Raw genomic sequence first — 18,793 nt, 5'->3', positions numbered from 1 at the left:
GATGCATGGATTGAAAGTAGTTGTTTTACATTCTCAATCGTTCTCAAAACTATTCCATTTATAATTCCTCACATCGATGGTTCATTTTTTTTTGTAAAACTAACCTGGCATGTAATCATCGTCACCTCCATCGAGATTTGGTGTGTATTTATTTTTCAATGTGTTCAAGTGTGTATTTATTTTTCCCTCAATAAACGTTTCAAAAGTGTTTTTACAAATGTACCCTGTATTTATTTTGCTATTATTTGGCTTCTATTCATTATAGCATTATAAGCTATTCCATTTTTAACTCCTCATATTTGAAACTATTCCATTTTTAACTCCTCACGACATTTCGTGAGGCCATGAGACCCCTCCGACGTATAGGATTTTGCTGCTTGCCATTGTCTTCAACCATCAAATGTTCTTCCTTCATATATAAGAAAATACTAGGAAATCTCCTCAGTATATATAATAAGATACTAGGAAATTTTCGAACTCTAGTGAATTGTCTTCCATAAATTCATGCTAACCCTTGTAAAAATATTTTGTGTTATTAACCTCTCTCACTTCAACCCGCTACGATTTGCTTGCATAACTCCTAATTATAGACTTGGAAGGTAAAACTCTATCAAATTGCTTAAGGAACGCTGGTGGAAGTTGTAGTCGTTGAGAGCTCCGTTCCGGGAGAAAAACTTTGAAGAACTATGGACACAAATCAGGTAAGGAGAACTTTTTGCAAAGTACTATTTCATAATGGAACTGGCTTAAAAGCAGCTTCTTTACCTATTAGGGAGAGAATAATTGTTTTTAGGATATCTTATAGAAAAAAAAAAAAATTAGCTTATGTGTAATGTTTTAAGTGATGTTGGACTATATTTTGTATTACTCATTCCCTCAAGTTAGATAGATTGGAATAAAGTTTGTACTCTTTATGGCACTAATGGATTTATTTATGGATGTAATGTGCAACCTAATTAGCGGTGTGGGTTATAATACCATTTTCAATTGCAAAAATAAATCCCTTTTGCGAAGGTAACACTTTTTTTCCAAAGGTACCACATTTTTGAACTGAAGGTACCACTTTTTGGCGTCAAGGTACCACGTTTTCTCTAAACACTTATTCATGGCGCTAATGGAGCTATTTGTGGATGTAATGTGCAAGAAAATTAGCGGTGTGGGGTGCAATACCATTTTCAATTGCAAAAATAAATCTCTTTTGCAAAGGTACCACTTTTTTTCCAAAGGTACCATGTTATTGAACTAAAGGTACCACTTTTTGGCGTCAAGGTACCACGTTTTCTCTAAACACTTATTCGTGGCGCTAATGGAGCTATTTGTGGATGTAATGTGCAAGAAAATTAGCTGTGTGGGGTGCAATACCATTTTCAATTGCAAAAATAAATCTCTTTTGTAAAGGTACCACTTTTTTTCCAAAGGTACCATGTTATTGAACTAAAGGTACCACTTTTTGGCGTCAAGGTACCACGTTTTCTCTAAACACTTATTCATGGCGCTAATGGAGCTATTTGTGGATGTAATGTGCAAGAAAATTAGCGGTGTGGGGTGCAATACCATTTTCAATTGCAAAAATAAATCTCTTTTGTAAAGGTACCACTTTTTTTCCAAAGGTACCATGTTATTGAACTAAAGGTACCACTTTTTGGCATCAAGGTACCACGTTTTCTCTAAACACTTATTCATGGCGCTAATGGAGCTATTTATGGATGTAATGTGCAACTTAATTAGAAATGCGGGGTGTAATACCATTTTCAATTGCAAAAATAAATCTCTTTTGCAAATGTACCACTTTTTTTCCAAAGGTACCATGTTATTGAACTAAAGGTACCACTTTTTGGCATCAAGGTACCACGTTTTCTCTAAACACTTATTCATGGCGCTAATGGAGCTATTTGTGGATGTAATGTGCAAGAAAATTAGCGGTGTGGGGTGCAATACCATTTTCAATTGCAAAAATAAATCTCTTTTGCAAAGGTACCACTTTTTTTCCAAAGGTACCATGTTATTGAACTAAAGGTACCACTTTTTGGCGTCAAGGTACTACGTTTTCTCTAAACACTTATTCATGGCGCTAATGGAGCTATTTGTGGATGTAATGTGCAAGAAAATTAGCGGTGTGGGGTGCAATACCATTTTCAATTGCAAAAATAAATCTCTTTTGCAAAGGTACCACTTTTTTTCCAAAGGTACCATGTTATTGAACTAAAGGTACCACTTTTTGGCGTCAAGGTACCACGTTTTCTCTAAACACTTATTCATGGCGCTAATGGAGCTATTTGTGGATGTAATGTGCAAGAAAATTAGCTGTGTGGGGTGCAATACCATTTTCAATCGCAAAAATAAATCTCTTTTGCAAAGGTACCATGTTATTGAACTAAAGGTACCACTTTTTGGCGTCAAGGTACCACGTTTTCTCTAAACACTTATTCGTGGCGCTAATGGAGCTATTTGTGGATGTAATGTGCAAGAAAATTAGCGGTGTGGGGTGCAATACCATTTTCAATTGCAAAAATAAATCTCTTTTGCAAAGGTACCACTTTTTTTCCAAAGGTACCATGTTATTGAACTAAAGGTACCACTTTTTGGCGTCAAGGTACCACGTTTTCTCTAAACACTTATTCATGGCGCTAATGGAGCTATTTGTGGATGTAATGTGCAAGAAAATTAGCGGTGTGGGGTGCAATACCATTTTCAATTGCAAAAATAAATCTCTTTTGTAAAGGTACCACTTTTTTTCTAAAGGTACCATGTTATTGAACTAAAGGTACCACTTTTTGGCGTCAAGGTACCACGTTTTCTCTAAACACTTATTCATGGCGCTAATGGAGCTATTTGTGGATGTAATGTGCAAGAAAATTAGCGGTGTGGGGTGCAATACCATTTTCAATTGCAAAAATAAATCTCTTTTGCAAAGGTACCACTTTTTTTCCAAAGGTACCATGTTATTGAACTAAAGGTACCACTTTTTGGCGTCAAGGTACCACGTTTTCTCTAAACACTTATTCATGGCGCTAATGGAGCTATTTGTGGATGTAATGTGCAAGAAAATTAGCGGTGTGGGGTGCAATACCATTTTCAATTGCAAAAATAAATCTCTTTTGTAAAGGTACCACTTTTTTTCCAAAGGTACCATGTTATTGAACTAAAGGTACCACTTTTTGGCGTCAAGGTACCACGTTTTCTCTAAACACTTATTCATGGCGCTAATGGAGCTATTTGTGGATGTAATGTGCAAGAAAATTAGCGGTGTGGGGTGCAATACCATTTTCAATTGCAAAAATAAATCTCTTTTGCAAAGGTACCACTTTTTTCCAAAGGTACCATGTTATTGAACTAAAGGTACCACTTTTTGGCGTCAAGGTACCACGCTTTCTCTAAACACTTATTCATGGCGCTAATGGAGCTATTTGTGGATGTAATGTGCAAGAAAATTAGCGGTGTGGGGTGCAATACCATTTTCAATTGCAAAAATAAATCTCTTTTGCAAAGGTACCACTTTTTTTCCAAAGGTACCATGTTATTGAACTAAAGGTACCACTTATTTATGGATGTAATGTGCAACCTAATTAGCGGTATGGGGTATAAAACCACGTTTTCAACTGCAAAAATAAATTCCTTTTGCGAAGGTACCACTTTTTTTCCAAAGGTACCCCGTTTTTGAACTGAAGGTACTCATTTTGGGCGTCAAGGTACCACGTTTTCTCTAAACACTTATTCATGGCGCTAATGGAACTGTTTGTGGATGTAATGTGCAACTTAATTAGCGATGTGGGGTGTAATACCATATTCAATTGCAAAAATTGGTACCTTTTGTAAAGGTACTACTTTTTTCCCAAAGGGACCACGTTTTTTGAACTGAAGGTACTTCTTTTTGGCGTCAAGGTACCACGTTTTCTCTAAGGAAGATCCAAACCAATTTTTCATTCATTAAACTATCCATTTATCGACACCATGGAACCAAGGAAGATCCAAACCAATTTTTCATTCATTATAAACTGCTTCAGTTTTAAACTCCATCAAATTTGAAATTAGTACATTAATATAGTAGTGAAAGAAATTTCATTGAGACCCTAATATAATAAGCCATACAATACTAATTCCTGAGAACCCAAAAGAGCAACTTCATTTGATTTCATGTAAGGTAGATGCCAATATAATAAGCCATACAATAGTTGCAAAAATATACCAACCTAATCCACAATCAAAAGTTGCAAAGCTACTATTCTTTAAAACTTTAAAAATAGCTAACACCAACAGAGTGCAAAATACATGAAAAAAAAATGACACTATTCAACAATACAAATGTCCCATATCCCACATCATTTCAGGTACCACTTTTTAGAAAATTCAACGATCGTCCTATCCCACTTCCTCTAGCTTCCAACTGGGCAAATACTGGTATGTGAGGTTCCTTGAGGTAAATGGTACCTTGTTAGCTGATGGAGGTGATGTTAGAATCATAAAAATAAAAAATAAAAAAAAAATTACTAACCACAAGTAAGCTGATGGAAGCTTACTTGAAATCAACATGCTTGACCAAATGGATAAAGTGCTTTGTTCTTTACAAAATCCTTCATTGTGTTATTGTCATCTGAAAGCAAATTTGAAGCAATAATTGCACGTAATCTATCAACATCCACCTGCAAATTAAACCAGGTAAAGACAAATCATGAATATAGGATTGGGAAATGGACTTCATGCGTGAATACATATAAGTGTAAATAGATAGGAATCTAGTGTTGCAGAAACTATATATTTGATAAAGAAAACTTTTTCAACAATGTTGAATTTGGCATATGCATAAAATCTCGGTGATACTAAACTTTTATATGTGAAATATTGCATAAACAGGTAGCTTCATCCTTGGGAAATATGTTAGCAATTTGGTCAGATCAGCACAGAGACAGAACATAAACAAAACCAAAACAAATCTAATAATACGAAAGATCTCCCTGTCCCAAAATAGTTATCCCTTTTTACTGATTCCAAACACTCAATGGCACACACCTTTTTTCTGACATTCCAAAAGTAATCTTAAAGTGACTATTTATTTTGAAATTTTTTAATCATTCATTTCAATATGTCGTAGTTTCAGTATCTTTTGTGTTCGGTTCATTTTTAATGAGCACCACTAAGTACAGTGAAGTGACCATATTAACTGCAATATGTTCATTTAAAATGACATGAGTCCAGTATTTGCGTATCTAATTGGTTAGGTGATGTAGGAAAAACAAGGTTGACTAATGATTTAAGCTACTGATCTCATACTGAATTCTTTGACAATGAAAAACTGTCTGAAAATATTTAAGAATATGTTATTCATTTAAACCTCATCTAGCAAAGCTGGTTTCTACTCGATAGGACCCATTATACAGTGGATGTCAAACATTTTCTATATCATTCATTACAAGGGAGTACTGTTGCTTACTTCATGTTAGATTAAAACTCACTAGAGCTGGATGCTTTCTCTTTCAAAAAAATGGCACACATTAAGGGTATACTGCATTAGGGGGTTCTAAGGTTGAAAATTTTGTTGCCTAAAGGGGTTGCTTACCGCTCTCTTTGTTTCAACACGTGCCATAGTCCCCTGGTCTTCCCGCTATTGACACTACGACATTGCAGCCTAGCGGGGAGAGATCGGAAAGCAAAGTACTTGCACACAAACATGGGTTTAAAAGATGCAAAAAGAAAAAAGAAAGGTATAAGCTGGAAAACGTGTAAAAACAGAATGGGGAGTGCAGTGAAGAGGAAGGAAAACGTTATAGTGGATGCATTTTGTGGTTGCATTAATTTTTTAAATTATGTTTGCATGTATTGGAATTGAAGACCCTCCAGTTTCAACCCTTGAACAAAAGTATGTAGGAATGTGGATCAGTTTTACAAATATATTTTTTGAAACCTTTAAAGGCAAGACCCATTTCTTCCTTTGAAGACTAATGACCAGTGGGTGCTTAGATTAACAATGCACCAATGGTTTAGAAGAAAACAGAGAATTAAATGATTAACGAAGAGTATCGAGGAGATTGTGTGATTTAGTAATTCGGTAATTTCTTCATTCGGGGAAAAAAATAAATAAGACCCATGTAAAAAATAGAATTGGGCTTCACCTTCTCTTTTGGGTGACTGAGTGAACCATCCCATTTCTCCATGAAGTCCAACATGAAAGCACCACAACTATCACTGAATAAAAGACTGTTTAGGTATCTGTTAATTATAATTGTGAACATAATCAGTACACCAAACTAGGAACATTAAGTGATAAAATTACCTATCGGGCTGTTGAGGTACGTTGGGCACATTGTATATGAAGTTTTGTAGATCTCTTCCGGTGAATACCTCAACCAACATTACCTACAAATGCACAATATATAAATGATTAGAGTAAAAAATTCAGTACCACGTTCTTCAACTTGTATACTTTACCGTCTTAATTTAACAGTAAATGAATACATAATCAAAAAAATGAGCTCATATGTAATAAGCGTTTACCAAATCTTTTGACATCTTGTCTGGAGTACGCTTATCATGCGAAGAATGTTTGTTTGAATCCAACACATCCATACGACTATCGCAAATGTTAAAGACATACAAGCACCAATGTTTCTCATTTACAAGTATTGGAAAGAAAAGCTGCATATTTAACAATGTAAAAATTTAATTACTTTTAGAATCATATTTTTTTGATAAAAGTATAATAATTATTTATGTTTGCAAGCGATAAATATTACCATATTGAATTGGCAAACTTTGTTATCATCGACATTCCTTATCCTTTTATAGTTGTTCCAAACTGCTTGTATTTTACCTTTCCTATCAACCACTTTTGAAGGTATCTTGGAAAGTTCAATCTGAAAATGCACACAATTGATAACCTAATATGTGTCAAACAAACATTCACTATAGATAGAAGAATTTGTTACCCCAATCGAAGGCGGAAAGAAAAATTTGGTTCCTCTACGCTTTTGTTTCAGCTGGAGCATTTGGCAATAGACTTCAACCACCTACAATGATCACATTTAAACCATTAATGCATGCGTGTGATTGGTTTGAAAAATCAATGAACTTTAAGTGAACATACCATATTTGATATCCAATGATTGTAAGAGATTGTTCTCATCTCTTTTCTTGTGAGGAAAATATCATTTATGTTCACCAGCATTTCACTATAATTAAACAATAACATATTAAGTGTTTGAGCATAGAAAGTAAGTAAATATAGAGCAAATAAGAAATTATTTATATAATTTCTCACTCATCATTTCTGCTCTCATCCATGGCATATGAGATGACTGCCTTTGCTTCTGGACGAAGGACACGCAATCGGTTGACCTTCATTTCAACCCAAGGTGATCCCTTATGGCGCCCAGGCTTTATAACACGTAATAAAGGGATCACTGCTTCCTGCACATCACGCTCCTCTTCCATTGCTGTGGAGGTTCCCACTTCCTCCTCCATTGGTGCGGGGATTTCTCCTTCCTCCTCCATGGGATCGTGTTTTGTAAAAGATTGCCAGGGTGAGTTTGCTTGTCTTGTGGAGGTTTCGAATTCCTCCTCCACTGGTATGTGGGATTCATCTTCCTCCTCAATCGGATTGTGTTGTGCAAACAATTGCGAAGATGGGTTAGGTTGTCGTGTGGATGAACTGGGTTCTGAGGATCTCGACCCCCTGCCTTGGCCTACATTGTGCCGTTGCTTCCATTTCTTAACAACTTTAATAATTTCATATGCCAACTCCTAACAATTTTAAACAAGTTTAATAAATATATATATCAGTTAATATATAAATGTAACCGTAGAGTTCCAAGTAATTATGAATATGCAAATATAACCGTATATTTAGTACCAATTATAAAAAGCCATAATTGACGTGATTACCTTATCGGCATCTTCAGATGTATCAGTTGTAAACTTTACCTCACCGAAGCCGAAACCATTATATTTATGCTTCTCCAAATTCAACCTCTCGCCTATTAATTTGTTGGTCCATCCACGTACGCATGACATCTCAGGCTTCGGTTTTGGTCCATTGACATCCACACGGTGTAGGTAGAAAAGCTACAACATATAAGCCATTATGATAATGACATTATAGCTATTTAAAATAAAATGATAGACACATTACAAATATTATATCTTAGAACATACCATGAGAAAGAACAAGCATCCATGTATGTATGTACAACCTTCTCTTCCTTCCTTTCCTTTATAGGACGCAATTCCTTTTTTCAACCAATCTAAAACAAACTTCCCCCAATTATACGATTTAATAGCATCCACATTGTCAACCGCTGCCAATAACCTTTTGCTTGTCTCATTTTTCGATATGGGTGCTAGAAGTGATCCGCAAGCGAAAAGGACAAAAGCCCTCTTGAAGTCATCCCCAACAGGAAGAACGTCTAATTGATGCACTAAGTTTGGCACTTCTATTACACCGTCCTTTAAAAAAATGCCATTTTCTAACCAATGCACACTTTGTACAATATAATTTGGCACATCTTCTCCTCTTCCCGAGGGTAGGCCAAGTACCTCTTCAACGTCACTTGGCGTAACATGGATCCGAGCGCCAGATTCAAGGGTGAGATGAGATGTTCTAGGGTCAAAGTGTTCTACCAACCATAAGCACAGGTTGCGCTTCAAAATGGTACACTCGATGTCTAAAAGGGACCCAAACCCAATCTCTTGTACGGCAACCTTTTTGTCTTCACTTAAATTGCAAACCGTTTCCTTGAATTTATTTGGAGAACACCGGGTATTCAACATCTACAAATAAATTACCAACACAGGCACATTAGATACAAAAAGGAAGGATAGAGCACATATATGGACATAACAGTCCAACTTAAATTTACCAATTTGCACTTCTACACATTACATGTTGAAAAGATTCAATCTCAAATCTGCTAGCTTACAAAGGCACTTGGGAGTACTCATATATTCCTAATTCATTAATTCAATACACATTCTTCGGAATTAATCCAACTAAGCACGTTAATGATAGGTAAACACACAAAAATAAGCATATATAAAGCATCACTTAACCCAATCGAATAGATAAAAGGAAAAAAAAAAAACACTTACAGTTTTTATTTTTATTTCTTTTATTGAAATTGTTGAAAAGTTCTTTTCCTTGGATGTTAATGGTTGTATGGTTTACCTAATAAGGGAAGGAGGAAGGATCCAATGTCCTCATACCATTTGTTATAGGAATGAAGGTTCTACCTCGTATTTTTAATTAGAGAATAACTCTAGGGGGTTTCGATTACCATTGGAAATGCTCAGCTCAGAGGATAAGTAATGGACCTTTTTGTTGATGATCTTATGTTAATCGCAGCTGGGATGTTGAATCTGTTAAAATACTGACAGAATCAATAGCTCAATTTAGTTTTAACTTCTATTTCTAGCTTGATTCCAAATAATGCAAAGAGGTGTCATATTCTGATCTGGTATAGAGACTGCTACTCAAAACCTAATTCTCAGAAAGCTTAATTTCTCTATTAGGACCCTCCCAATTAGATATTTGGGAGTGTTATTATTGTCTAATAGACTGAATAAGCAGCACTGTGATCCTTTAATTGAGGAGTTTTGGACTACCAACTACTCATTTTGTGCTGGAAGGTTACAACTTATAAAGTCTATGCCATTCTCAGTGCAAGTTTATGTGGCTTCCCCCTTTGAATCTAGGACATTCAAAATTCAAACACACAATCAATTACCAATTAAGCACCCAAATTGGCCCACAAATATTAATAACATCAGTTTCTCGAGTCAAATAAATAAGTTAAGAATTATCCTTTTTCAAATAAAGTTTTATGACAACACCATGATAATGATGATTTTTATTTTTGGGAAGCACTGGAAGTGTTTTTGTTGCTTCTACAACTGAATAACTACACAAATCTTTCAACCTTCAAACACAAAAACACACACACAAAAGAAAATAAAAAAATAAAAAAATGAAAATTTTGTTGTTTATATATTAATAAATTTTGTTACTTTATATTGTACTTTGTTTCATATACAATTGGGTGCCTGTCTTAATTGACAGATTTATGCTTCATGCGGTTAACATCCAATTTATTATTAGCATGAAAAAAACTGGAATAAAAAATATATATATATATTTAAATAATTAAAGATATGACTTACCAGTATGAAGTGATGAAAGCACTCTAAAATATGGTAAGACCGTAGGGTGCTGCAATTGTAAAAATTATAATCCACAATAAGGGCCTTCAGCTTGTTCAAGACTAAAGTTCAACCCAAATTTACCAATTAGTCTTTCAAATCCTGCAAAGGGAGATCCTGTTTCAGTCATTATCTTCACAAATATTTATAACTAAAATTCATAAATAAAAAAAAAAGTATATAAAAAAGATCATAAAAATTTTCACCAAATAGGATTTAGTTTGCAAAACAAGAATTACAGTTACAAATCTCAGAACAAGATAACCATAAACACGAGAAGCTAGAATGAACACGAACAGTCATCTTAAGACATATACACCAACTTATTAACTATTAATAGAAAATCGAACATGACACAGATATTCAAATTTATAAGTCCAGTCTTCATTTAAGCTGAGTCTTATGCAGTAGTTATGCTACAAAATAGGAACCACATGCTTTAGCTTTTATGTTACTATAATTGTAAATTAAGGAAGGCTATTCTAAGTGTAAAGAAATAAGAAAGTGTGCATCAGAAACAAAGAAATAAAGAAAGAATTAATGAAAGAAAATAGAGTTAGCATGCTTAGGAATGCAAGGCTCTCTTCAAACTGGCAACTGTATGCTAAACTAAAAACTACTTCAACCCTTGTTTTCTTTAGATATACTCTTGTTGAAACTCAGAATTTGTAATTTGGTGGTTTGACAAATCTCATACATACATGTTACTTTCAGAAAAATATGTGTACATGAGTCCAGTTAACTGATGGGAGATATTCTGATGACGTTTTCTTGAGTCTCCGTTCAAGTTTCAAGCATAAATAATTTATCCTATAATGAATTTATAAATAAGGTCACATCAAATCCAACTTCTAGTGGAGTTATTTTTTTGTCTTTCTTAAAGGGCAATAAGAAAATTGAAGACCCAATCAGGGTCATCTCTCCTTTCTGCATTTCGATCAGCAAAAGGAGAAAAGGTTTTGGAAGTGGAAGGGACAATCACCAGCCAGCCGGTTCTTCAAGACGTGGGAATTTCTACATGGCCTAGTATATTTTTGTGATAGTTCAACTCTTTAGTATTCAAAATGCTACTTTATATATATATATATATATATATATATATATTTGATAAAAAAAAGGGGTCAGGTGACATGGTGAAAGCTTAAACTGGCCACTATAAGGAGACATATTTAAGTATGAGATCAGCCATTTCGTAGGCTGTAAACAAGCTGAGTCAAGCCAACTTTATAGAGCTTATGCTCAGCTTGGCTGGTTAGAAGCAGTGTCTGAGCTTAGTTTGAGCTTGGTTAATTTTTAAACAGTTGTGATCAAACTTGACTCACTCAAATAAACCAATTACTCAGCTCGGTTCGCATAAATGAATTGAGTTCTTAAGAAGTTCTGGAGGATGGGAAATTTGGAGCCTTGTTATCATAATTGTTAGTCAAAATAAAATACGCGCGTCATGCTTTGCAACTTCTCACTGTTGGAGCAAAAGATTGAGAAAATGTGTCTGTGTGACTGTAGATTCTTAGTTTTAATTGTTGATTAAATTTGGACCATTGACTTCTTTTTCTGTAAACAAATGAATATCAAATCTAAAAGATAGGTGAAACGCATGAAAAACTTAAATTAACAGGATAATCTGCCAAGGAATGCTCTACGATGTCTCTAAATGCTAGTTCAAAGTTTCAAATTATGTATCCACATAAGGTATAAAGGAAAAAACAATCATGAGACTTGCTACATCAACAATATTCAAACATATATACAATAATAACAACGAAATAGTAAAAAAAGGTTCAATAATTGCTGTACTACTTTCACAAGTGATTGAAATTTGCAATAAACTGTACATTATGCATAAAAAGGCTTCCTAATAACTATTGGAAAATCTGAAAATTTGGATACAAGTCCATTCAACCAATCTTTTCCTAAGTCCTTATACTTTATCCTATGTTTGGTTGCCAAGAAATTGGGAAAACAAGAAGAAATTAGGAAACATGGAATCTTGTAACAATTCTACTCCTTTATAGAAACTTGTTAATCTTAAAGTTTTTCTTCTTTCCTTATTTTCTCTGCTACCAAATAATAGACAGTTCAAAATTGTTGTGTTCTAGCCTAATTTAACCTACATCTTAACTTAAAAAGTCCAAGCAATGACTTAAACTTTTATAAAAGATTGGGATGATCAATACCAAAGTCCATGCCTTCTACCAAACAAATTTAATGACATAGCTAGCCCTTTGTCCTACATTGTTAATTCTCAACATACACAAAGAAACATCATCCACATATGCTACAAAATGAAATTTTGCATAGACACCATTATTAGTAAGACAAATCCAACAAAATGAGATTAATTAATCAACAATAATCTACTTATCCTAAATTATTTTTCAGTCAACTTGTTCATTCTATAGAGAAAAGAGTATCACCCAGTGGCCTAATTGATAGAGTGGCCAGCTTCCTGTGTTCGAGTCCTTTCTCCTTCTAGTTTGCCAAGGAAAAAAAAATAGAGAGAAAATACTATTTTCATGGCTGGGAATAACATGCACTTCTACTGTTACGTTATTAGAAATAATTGTACTTTAGCTTGATGGAATGTCTGGAACAAAATTTTAGCAACTTGAGGTATAAAATCTACAAAAGAAGTACATTATTCGCTTGGAATTCAACATTTTAATAGAAAGAAATCTTTAGTATGCATATGTTTCTGGTAAGGGGAGAAAATTGTGACATTTCAGTAATCAAATAGGCATAATATGGAATCTAATCCCTAATAATTGAGAAGTAAAGTCATAAGATTAAAGATGCAAAACTAAGACAAAGATGAAATAATTAACACATTTATTGTATAAGATAACTGCAATTGTTGGTAGAATATATCAACTACTTATTCCTATATAAGAGATTATACCTAGTTGATACTTCCATAATCATTATATTCACCTTCTCACCAAAATTAAAGCACGTATGTAAAAAGCATGCTATTAACCACCATTAAACTTAACTAGAAAACTTAAAAATAATATTTTTGGAGTAATTATCTAAAAAAACAAAAGTGACTAAACAAGATTCTTGAAATTGTACCAAATAATTGAAGAAATATAATGTTAGTATCATTATTGGAGGTAGTGCATATTATGTCCCAGGAGGTAGTTAGTAGCCAATACATATATACTCCATATCTTGTAGCAAATATTTTGTAGCCGTAGTTCCTTATTTTGTAGCAGATTAAGGTACTACTTCTTTCCGATATTCCCTATGGCAACCACTTAGTTATCGCGTATGTGTCTAACTTCTGGCTATAAAATAGCACTTTTAACTACACAGTCAGACATAGCATAGGTACGTAGTCTCTTCTATACATACCAATATTGAAGAGCTTTTTCCTTACATAACTACTACTATATTAGGAACTACTTGACTGCCTTACCCATTATACATGGATTTGTGCTATATGGTAGATTGAGTTTATAAATTTGTATATAACCTCTCATCACATGGTACTAGTCACAGTTGTGAAGTCCTTGAAGAGAGTTCAGGCTTATGGGTTTTTGGTGAAGTAGCTCTGATTGTCTTTTTGGGTTAATATAATTTATAGTGATTTCGATTATATTCTTAAGAGGATTATAGAACCTAACCTTCTAAAGTTCACAAGAACAGGAATGACATCAGTTTAAAAAATCTTAATAACAACTTCCACTTTATCTTCACTAGCTGAGAACTTATCCTGTCATTATCTACAAAAAATTGAAGTCAGTGAAGGTTTCCTGTCTCGAAACAACAGAAATTTGAGATTTACCACAACTTTATGAAATTCTGCATGATTAGTTGCAAGTGTTTCCCAATGAGAACTCATTAACATCACAGTTATTTTTCCCTTAACTTTTGGATTTGACTTATTTACTTCCTTGCATAATATATAACCAATAATTGTATTGCCATCACACCTACCATGAACAGAGGAGTTATCAATAGTAATCATAGTCATATTTACAATGAGACTACAAAGAAATTACCAGTATTACTGGTATGCAGTTATTTTGAAAAATCCTCTAATATTTTTTTATCTTTTTTTTTTAAAGTAAAAAAAATCCTCTAATCTTATCTTTGGAGAAACAAGAAAGTTTAGTTCCACTTTTTATTGCAAATTAGTATGCACCGAATTGGAGCAGTAGCACAACCAAAACCAAAAAGGATAAAACTGAATCATTCTTCTATTAAAAAAATAAATAAATAAAAGAGAATAAAAAAAAACCAGCAACTTCATAAGACAGAAAAACACAGCTTACAGCATATGAATCCTCAAATCTAGTGAATATGTAAACAACACATGAATTGAAATCATGTCAGCAGAAAGTAACAACAACTTAATTGATTAAAATTTTCAACACATAGTATCATTTACAGAGAGACTCTACAACTTTCTAGGGGAAGGCAGAGATGAAAGAGGAAATTGGAAAATAGTACCCGGGTTAGAAAGGGTTAGGGCTTATCCCTATGCTTGAAGAAATAACTTCTGCGATTGAAGAAAAAATTAGAAAATTGATGAGAGTTCAGAGAAGGAAGAAAGCAGAATAATAAAGATCAATGAATGTTTAGAAAAGGAAGAAAGGAGAACAAGGCCAGTACCTGGGCGATTTTCCTCTGAAGGTGAAACTTGCAAAAGACAAAGCTTCAAACAATCAGCCTTTGTGATTGAGGCAAAGTTATATCAGTGCTTAGAAAGGGTTAGGCTTTCATTGATGGATTCAATAGAGTGAGGGCTAGGTCTCATTTGAGAATGGGAGAGAGAAGGGTCTGCACAAATAGAAATATGAAAGAGCATTAGGGCTCTAATTAGGTCAAAGTACCTATTTCAAGAGTTATAACGTGACCGGAGGCTGAGATGACGGTAAAAAACCCCAATTGTTTGCAACCGTCCAGTTATTGCCGTTACACCAGAAATTAGGAAGAGAAAGGTTAGGGTTTCAGCAAAGAGGGAAAGAGGAACCGTTGAGCCTGAGTATTTGATTTCCCTTTAGCAGATCGAAGATTGTTCGTGCCATGGCAGATTGTATCTGTATCGCAGGAAACAAGTGAGGGAGAAAGAGTCGTGAGAGAGGGTTACACCGAATGGAATATGAAAGGCATTAGGGCTTGAAATTAGGCAAGTGTAGAAAAGGGCATTTTAGGCAACACATAAAATAGGAAGAAGGGTATTTTAGGCAACAGAAATATCAAACAGTATTTTTTCATGTGCCACCTCAGCTTTTGGGTCAAACCCATTTTAAAGAAACTATGGGACTTTGACTCAATCTCTTAGTAAATATGATACCCTAAGTCCATTTATGTGTAATAATCCCTATAATTTATAACGATTTCGATTATATATCCTAAAGAGTATGATAGTGTGCAGGGGTATTTTTCAGAGGATTATACATTCTTAAGAGGATTATAGAAACTAACCTTCTGAAGTTCACAATAACAGGAATGACATCAATTTAAAAAATCTTAATAACAACTTCCACTTTATCTTCAATAGATGAGAACTTATCCTGTCATTATTTACAAAAAATTGAAGTCAGTGAAGGTTTCCTGTCTCGAAACAACAGAAATTTGAGATATATCATTTTTCATATATTGGTCAAGTCAAATGCTCAAAGAATATTCTTTCAAAAGAACAAAGAGGCTCAAGAAAGATGCTGATTGCGAGTGTTAATCATCGAACACAGACAATTATGTTATGTGAAAACCATTGTAGCAGAAAGTACATAACCAATCCAATTATTTTAGTGCATAATAGGATATAGCTTATTTTAACAAATCAACCATTTAGTGGGTACATTCAATTTAAAGCCACTGTCTAGAAAGCACTAAGTTTAAAAAGTAAGGAACACATATTGGTTAGTATTTAAAGAGTATGATACGAGCACGATAAGAGTAATTCCTTGCTTCTTAAGTGACTACTCCTCAAATTTTAACTCTTGTTTTTCAATTGCAATGTAAAACATTTTATAAGTGCCAGCGATCCAACCCGTAAAATCACGCTCTCTACATTTTTCCTATTAAATTGAGTGAAAAAAAAAGGAGTTGCGGCCGGCTCCTTTTGTGTAGTCCCCTTATATCTAATAGTTTCTATCTTTCTTTTTAGAAAACCCAATAGCCTACAATAGCAAGATATTGACAAGATATTTAAATATTCTATACTCAAAAAACAGATAACACATTAACAAGATATATAAAGACTACCAAAAAAGAATATGGAGCTAGAGTCCCAAAAACTTTTAGGCCAATGATTAAATTGCAACGACCGTTCAAGACTCTATTTTATAAAGCCAAACTGAATATATATATAATATTACAAGCAATAGATAATAATCAAGTTTCTATTTTGTTTTCACTTATTAGATGCATGAAATGGATCAAAAAGTTAAGACAAACACTAACTTATGAAATTAGTGTTACATTTCTGCATTTCCAAATAAACCTTTTAAATTAATAGTAAAGCTATCCAAAGATCTCCAGTTGACAAGAGCCATGAATTCTCTTTATGGATAGGACTGATATAAGATTCTCAGACTGTGTTTTTACATTCACAAATTACGATATTTTTCTCAATCCAATAGCCAGTGAAGAGAGCTTATGACTCTTTTCAAGAGAGGGTGACTTCTCCTTTAAATTGATGTCTATTTCCAGCTGAAAGTAACTTTCTTTGATAAATTATCCACCACCAACAAAAGTTACTGATCATAATGTGTGAACAAAAAATGAATTCTGAAGTTTGAATGTCCATAGTGTAACATTAATGCCAGACACCCAATATGTTAATTATTATAAATATCATACTTTATCATCATATAAATAAGCCTAAATACTACAAGAAATTTCTTGAGACACCATGTATGTTCTCACCAGGACTAAATGTTCTCATTTCATGACATCAACTGCTTTGTACTCATATTTGAGATCTATGTTGAAAGAGGCGATAACTAATGGTCAATAATTAACAAAAAAAATTTTTTTTTAACTAAAATCAAATAAAAAATCAGGGTTTTAGAAAGTGAAACCGGCAGAAGAAATTGACTGATCAAAATTTAGAGAGCGAAAGTAGTAGAGTGAGAGAGACCTTTGAAGTTGAGAGCGATACGAACACGGCAAGAGCAAGAGCTCCCCCAGGAAGAATATAGCTTCAGCTTCATTGGCTCCTCACCATTACTCGCCTATTCACAAACAACCAATAGCTTGTTAGACAGTTAAATCAATCAGTTGAGTCTGTAGTGATTGATGTGATGGTGCTCTGTGCAATTGATTGATGATGAAGTAAGAAAATTTTAGTGACAATTTCTTTTAAAAAAAAAATTAAAATTAAAATAAATTGGAAACAGAGCAACTGATTCACAACGAATTTGAGAGACACCAACCATAGTGCACGATAAGAGTAATTCCTTGCTTCTTAAGTGACAACTCCTCAAATTTGAACTCTTGTTTTTCAAGTGCTATGTAAAACATTTTATAAGTGCCAGCGATCCATGATGTAAAATCACGCTCTCTACATTTTTCCTATTAAATTGAGTGAAAAAAAAAAAGGAGTTGCAGCTGGCTCCTGTTGTGTAGTTTCTATATTTATTTTTAGAAAACCCAATAGCCTACAATAGGAAGAAAACCCTAATTTTACAAAACCCAATAGCCTACAATAGGAAGAAAACCCTAATTTTAGAAAACCCAATAGCCTACAATAAGAAGAAAACACAAAAACAAGAACCATTACAACAAAAAAGCTTAAGAAACACCAAATCATCATAACTCAATCCAAATTTACAGCTGAAAAAAGAAAACAAGAAAAATTCAACTGAAACAATGAAAATGCACTGACAAATGTATGGTTTGAAGCTCACCGAGAACCCTTGATCCTTCTTCTGAGCCCATTGTAGCTGGACTGAAAATTGAGCTGGGTTTCTCAATTCCTACAGCGATAAAGCTAGAGAGAGAGGGTGGAGGGACCGGCTTAGAAAGAGTCGTGGAGAAAGAGAGAGAGAGAGAGCAGCGATGAGAGAGAGCAGCGAATGAGAGAATTTTATTTTTAGGGCCAAAGAAGATCGTATTTACCGAACGAATTAGGGCAATATATTAAATTATGGAGAAAGGGCATTTTAGGCAACACTAAAAAAAGTGAGAAGGACATTTTTGGCAAAACATTTCTTGAACAGTAATAATTCATGTGCCACGTCAGCAATTCATTTTAGGGAAATATGAAACTTTGACTCCGCCTCTGAGTAAATACGGAGCCCTAACCCCATTTATATGTAATTATCCCTTATATATATATATATACAAAATTTGATAATTCTTAAATTGTCCCGCTGAACTTTTAAAAAATTCACAAAAGCTTTCAAAACTATCAAAATTCAAAAAGCCACTTATTTTCTAACTCATTTATCCAACAAAATTTTTAAAATTCAAAAAAGACCCCTCTTTAACTATATATATTTTTTTTTAGTTCAAAATTTCTTATTTAAAATAATATTTAGTCAAGTAAATTTCTGACTCCACCACTTTGGAGTATTATTGTATAAATGAACAAAGTTTTACAAGGGCATAACAAGATCAGAAATGAAAATCAGAAAATAAATTGGAATTCCAT

The 18,793-nt window shown here is 33.8% G+C and overlaps 1 protein-coding gene across 6 annotated transcripts; it reads right to left on the bottom strand.

Annotated features, from left to right (window-relative positions):
• Window positions 1-4,072: 4,072 nt before the first annotated feature.
• LOC132273847 (uncharacterized) lies at window positions 4,073-18,055 on the bottom strand. 6 transcript variants are annotated; one of them, XM_059774931.1, is made up of 14 exons: window positions 17,279-18,055; window positions 15,619-15,707; window positions 10,147-10,287; window positions 8,146-8,760; window positions 7,876-8,055; window positions 7,253-7,734; window positions 7,079-7,163; window positions 6,921-7,001; window positions 6,729-6,848; window positions 6,490-6,630; window positions 6,269-6,351; window positions 6,108-6,192; window positions 4,518-4,640; window positions 4,074-4,436 (listed from the first exon to the last, which is right to left on the bottom strand). In XM_059774931.1, the coding sequence occupies exons 4-13, from the start codon at window positions 8,758-8,760 to the stop codon at window positions 4,524-4,526; spliced, it is 1,989 nt and encodes a 662-aa protein (XP_059630914.1). In that variant the 5' UTR covers window positions 10,147-10,287; window positions 15,619-15,707; window positions 17,279-18,055; the 3' UTR covers window positions 4,074-4,436; window positions 4,518-4,523. The 6 variants fall into 6 exon arrangements, with proteins under 6 accessions (XP_059630916.1, XP_059630918.1, XP_059630914.1 ...); XM_059774932.1 differs by lacking the exon at window positions 15,619-15,707; XM_059774933.1 differs by lacking the exons at window positions 15,619-15,707; window positions 17,279-18,055 and having other exon boundaries at window positions 4,073-4,411; window positions 10,147-10,847.
• Between the last annotated feature and the right edge of the window lie 738 nt (window positions 18,056-18,793).

This window comes from Cornus florida, unplaced genomic scaffold, assembly GCF_030987335.1.
Source record: "Cornus florida cultivar Cherokee Brave unplaced genomic scaffold, ASM3098733v1 CherokeeBrave_3.0.0_Hap2_Chr09, whole genome shotgun sequence".
NCBI classification, from domain to species: Eukaryota; Viridiplantae; Streptophyta; class Magnoliopsida; order Cornales; family Cornaceae; genus Cornus; species Cornus florida.
The sequence above is the reverse complement of the archived record's forward strand: the minus strand, read 5'-3'. Positions and strand labels throughout refer to the sequence as shown.